This window comes from Arachis duranensis, chromosome 5 (assembly GCF_000817695.3).
Source record: "Arachis duranensis cultivar V14167 chromosome 5, aradu.V14167.gnm2.J7QH, whole genome shotgun sequence".
Classification (NCBI taxonomy): Eukaryota; Viridiplantae; Streptophyta; class Magnoliopsida; order Fabales; family Fabaceae; genus Arachis; species Arachis duranensis.
The window spans coordinates 59,431,518-59,436,391 of record NC_029776.3 but is presented as its reverse complement, the minus strand read 5'-3'; the positions used below and the strand labels follow the sequence as shown (position 1 = coordinate 59,436,391).

Here is a 4,874-nt window from a genome sequence, read left to right as displayed (position 1 = left end):
AGCATTTTAACAAACACCTAGAGTACAAGAAAAGTAAACAACAAACACCTAGAGTGCAAGAAAAGTAAACATCATAAAATGCAAGAATTAAAAGAACCCATAACTATCATGAACAAGAAATCAATAATAACAATCAAGATCAACATAAAAGAGACATGGAAACATAAATTTGCATTAAAGAAAATTGAAATCAACAAATGTTCATAAACATAAAAGAGGACAAAATAAGAGATTAACAAGAGAAACTAGAAGAACAAAGACAATAGAACACTAAAATGTAAAGAGAATTGAAATCAAAACAAGAATTGAAAGATGAATTTGAGAGTGATTTAACCTAACTTTATCCTAATTTATATTCTAAATCTAGAGAGAGGAGAGAGCCTCTCTCTTTCTAGAATTCTAGCCTAAAACATGATGAAAACTCAACTATGACTACTTGGTTCATTTTCCCTTCAATTCTTGGGTTCAATAGCATCAGAAATGAGTTGGATTGGGCCTAAAATGAGCTAGAAATCGCTGGCCACGAGTTGCTTTTTTAGTGAACCACGTGCTCCATCGGCGCGTCCGCGTAAAGTGCGCGTGCACGCCCCTATACGTCAGGCAACTATGGCAAATTTTATATCATTTCACTACAACAAATTCGGGCTGAGGCAACCCTTTAAAAACGTTGCTAATAATAAGAGAAAGTGTTGCCTTTGATAAAAGGCAACACTTTCCGACAAAAGGCAATGCTTTTTGAGGGGTTGGCTATACGGCCGTTACCTTTGGTCTAAGGCAATGTTTTTGTATATTAAAGGGAACCGTTTTTTTGGCAACCTTCAAAAAACGTTGCCTTTTCTGCAAATAAGGCAACTCCGCGAAAGGGTTGCCTTAGAGTACCCAAACACAACGCTTTATATGAAATGCTATGGCAACACTTTTTACGAGTTGCTTTTTCATATACCTAAAGCAACACTTGTCCAGAGTTTTTTAAGTTGCTTTTTCATATACCTAAAGCAACACTTGTGCAAGTTTTTTTAAGTTGCCTATTCATATACCTAAAGCAACACTTGTCCAGGTTTTTTTAAGTTGCCTTTTCATATACCTAAAGCAACACTTGTCCAAATTTTTTTAAGTTGCCTTTTTTATAGACCTAATGCAATACTTATGTAGGTTTATTTACACTTGTCTTTTTTTAATACCTAAAGCAACATCTTATTGAATTTGTTAAGATTTTCTTTTTTAATATCTAAAATAATATTTTTTATCTTTGTTATATTTATATGACATTTAAAGAATATGTAACACCCGCATTTGAATAAGCTAATAATATATATTGCATATATATATATAGAAAGGTCTTCCAAGTAACAATTAACATATATACTTGCTAATAAGTTACCAAGTCAAATAAATAATAAACCTAAGTAAGCAAAATACATGTTTTTCTGCTAATGTACTTAAACAAAAAAGAAACTAAGTTGTCCACTTAAAACCAAAAAGACTTTGTGCTTCACCATTGTGCCAAGAATTGTCTTTATATCTTCAGAAAACTTCATCCATCCAACAATTAGAAAGCTGCAGTCAAATTTAAATGAACAAAAAAATTATAGTAAAAACATCAGCTATACAATAATATGTATACTCAAGTGGTACAACAATTTAGCATACATATACCTAATCATGACTTGGTATATGAGTCGATGGAGGAGAATGCCGAGGAACTAAATTTGGATCTTGTGTACTATTTGCAGACGATTGCTTAGATCGCAAGAGAGAAAGCGCTTCATCAACATTCATACCAGGAGAAGTTTGTTGCAACATAAGTTTCACAATATCTTCCAATCCTTGCAGTCGTTGCTTATGGTAGTCTAATTCAGTTTTTAAAGCTGTTACCTTCTCTTCACTTTTTTTTTTGATTTCATCCATTTCTTTATTTTTCTTAAGAGAAGTTTTTGTAACAATTCTTCCATAACATTGAACTCTTCCTGGATTCTCTTTACCAAAAACTTTTTGAAATGCATTAGTAGGAGTTTCTCCAGCTTCTTGGAGATCATCAAGTTTATCATATACACACAAATATATGATATGTCTATTTTTAGTGATAAAAATTCAATGAAAGAATCCAAAAACCTATTGATAACTAATAGGGACAGCAATCCAAAATAGCCATAAAAGAGCCATAAAATAGCAGTCCATGATAGCCATAAAACATGGTTGTAAATTGCCATAGAACAGGAATTAAATTAGCCATAAAACAGCCATGAAATAACCATAAAATAGCAGTCCATGATAGCCATAAAACATGCATAAAATAGCCATAGAACAGCATATAAATCAGCCATGAAGCAGCCATGAAACAGCCATAAAATAGCAGCCATGATAGGCATAAAATAGTCATAAGTAGATACTAAAACAACAACCACAATAGCCATAAAACAGGCATAAAATAGCCATAGAATAGCAATTAAATCAGCCATAAAAAAGAAAGCATCAAGTTAGCAACCATGACAACCACAAAACAGTCATAAAGTATATACTAAAACAACAATCACGATAGCTATAAAACAGTCATAAAACAGCTGCCATGACAGCCATAAAATAGCCATAAAACAGTAACTAAATCAGCCATGAAACAGCCACAAAATAGATACCATAATAACAATGCCATAAAATAGAAAAAAAAAATAGCATCCATGACAGTCATAAAACAGCAACTAAGACAAGAAAATTATAGAGTAACTTACAATAACAGTTTGTGTTTCTACATCAAGTGTTTTCCCTTTTAGTCCATCCGAGTTGTAACAAACATTTCAGCTTGATTTGGTTCCTCTTTGTTCTCTTTTTTCTCACGCTACAGATCAAGATAACAATTACAAAGTTATAACATACTAAAATTAGGGAGAAGTAGTAACAAGTAGAGAATTTTAACTCAAATGTGACCTTACCAAATCAACACGCACTCTTGCAAAATTGATTGGTCCCATTTTATGCCTCCATTGTTGCTTCTTGCAATTTTCAGAATTTATAACACACATGGCCTGTGCTTCAAATAAATAATGATGAAAAAAATATAAAAATTGAAAGAATTATACTTGATCAGATCAAATAATAATAATTAAAATCCTCTAGCTCACTTTGACAGATGGAATACTCCAATATGCAATTAGCTTCCGAAATTGTATTTCTGGAATTTTCAAAGGACGATTCACCAACATATCCTCAATATTTCCAGAATATGGTTCAAAATGCTTCTTTTTTATTCTTGTTTTGTAACGCTTCCATGCTTCTTGAACACCAGTCATCACCCATAACTTTGAAGATTTTGGAAGAATGAACTTTGACTACAAACACATCAATTTCATCATATCATATGCATAAAAAGATTATTAACATATGGCATAAACATATAGATAAATGGAGCTTACATTAATATACTTCCAGATGCGCTTTTTGATTTGCTTAGGCACAGCTTTGCAATTAGTGTACATCAAGGTAATAAAATCACTATTCCTTCCCATTGTTCCAATAAAATTAGTTAAATCCTTCACTCTTTGAGCAGTTGGCCCCACGGCTGCTCCCTGATCAAAAGTCACTTCTTCCCTTTCTTCCCAAGTTCTTGCGTAAATCTTTAGGCATCTTGTTTTTCCACGAGTCTTTTTAGCCTTTGATATATCTAAAAAATTGAAAAATAGTACAAATTAATACCAAAGACAGCCGTGAATCATATATGGAGAGGGATACCGTGAAAGGTATGGAAAGGGCAGCCCTATGCTCATAGATAAAAAGAAAATGTAAAACAAATAGCAACAAACCAAATTACATCACCTTCTACATGAGCCTCTTCCATAACTTGATCTCCTTCTACATCAAAATTGTCACTTTCATGTTCACCAATATAATCTTCCTCAGATGGGATATGAACCTTTTCTCCATTATTCGGGGATGGCTTAGATCTAGCATCCTCAGCAGTTGGAACTTCGGTATGTTCCTCTTCTCTTTCCACATGAATCCCTTGGTCACCCAAAAAAGCATCAAGAGTCATTGCTGGATGCTTTAAGTTATTTTTTAAGTTTGTCAATTTAGCTGGTTCTTTTTCAGTAGCTCCAGCATCCTCACCAATTGACTCAAAGTCAACTTTCTCTTCTCTTTCCACTTCTACTCCTTTTGTATGCAAAAAGACATCAAGAGCCATTGCTGGACACTTTGCCTTGCTTTTCATCTTCTTAGGAATTGGTTGTTCTTCTAGTTGAACATTACTCCTCACTTGGTTATGGGAAGACCTCAAAGACCGGTTCATAACATTGTCTACAAGTGTTTTATTTCTCCCTTCCATTGAATTCTCCCTAGTTTGTTTGTCTCCAATTTCTGAAATTTTTCTCTTAAGCTGTTGTGCTATTTTGACTTGATTACTTCCTTTATCACTTTTGGTTATAAAATTTTGAACTAGCTTCGCAGTAGAAGATACTTCCTTCATTTCAAATTCTTTAACTTTTGCATGAGCTTGATACTTTTTTACCAGTCTTTTCCTCTTTGAAGTTGCTCCGTTTTCCATTAAGTTGCTGTATAAAAATATTAAAACAGAACAAAATTTAGAAAATTCAGAGTGGAAAAAATTAACACATACTCATAATCAAGATGCAGAAAAAATTTAGAAAATTCTAAATGCAGAAAAATACAAAATGCAAAAAAATACAGAAAAATTCAAAATGCAGAAAAATATGTCCCACACATACTCATAATCAAGATGTAGAAAATTCAGAAAATTCTAAGAAGCAACAATCAGAACATAAAAGAGGGAAAACAAGTTGAAAACTGCTAACATAAAGTGATAAATCTGACTTATATACCATAAAAGAGGGAAACAAGTCACTCAAAAGGCAGAAAAATGTAGA

At 32.8% G+C, this 4,874-nt stretch overlaps 1 protein-coding gene across 1 annotated transcript; it reads right to left on the bottom strand.

Annotated features, from left to right (window-relative positions):
* Positions 1-1,656: 1,656 nt before the first annotated feature.
* On the bottom strand, positions 1,657-4,534 carry LOC127747629 (uncharacterized). The gene is made up of 6 exons (XM_052261729.1): positions 3,808-4,534; positions 3,408-3,655; positions 3,117-3,323; positions 2,928-3,020; positions 2,790-2,833; positions 1,657-2,071 (listed from the first exon to the last, which is right to left on the bottom strand). Exons 1-6 carry the CDS (start codon positions 4,532-4,534, stop codon positions 1,657-1,659), a joined length of 1,734 nt encoding a protein of 577 aa, XP_052117689.1.
* Positions 4,535-4,874: the final 340 nt, after the last annotated feature.

Excerpts from the sequence above, each read along its gene's own strand:
- LOC127747629 (XM_052261729.1), bottom strand. The coding sequence starts at position 4,534 with ATGGAAAACGGAGCAACTTCAAAGAGGAAAAGACTGGTAAAAAAGTAT. Across the intron at positions 3,324-3,407 it reads GCATCTGGAAGTATATTAAT|TCAAAGTTCATTCTTCCAAA; the intron begins GTAAGCTCCATT and ends ATGTGTTTGTAG. Across the intron at positions 3,021-3,116 it reads GGAGTATTCCATCTGTCAAA|GCCATGTGTGTTATAAATTC; the intron begins GTGAGCTAGAGG and ends TTTGAAGCACAG.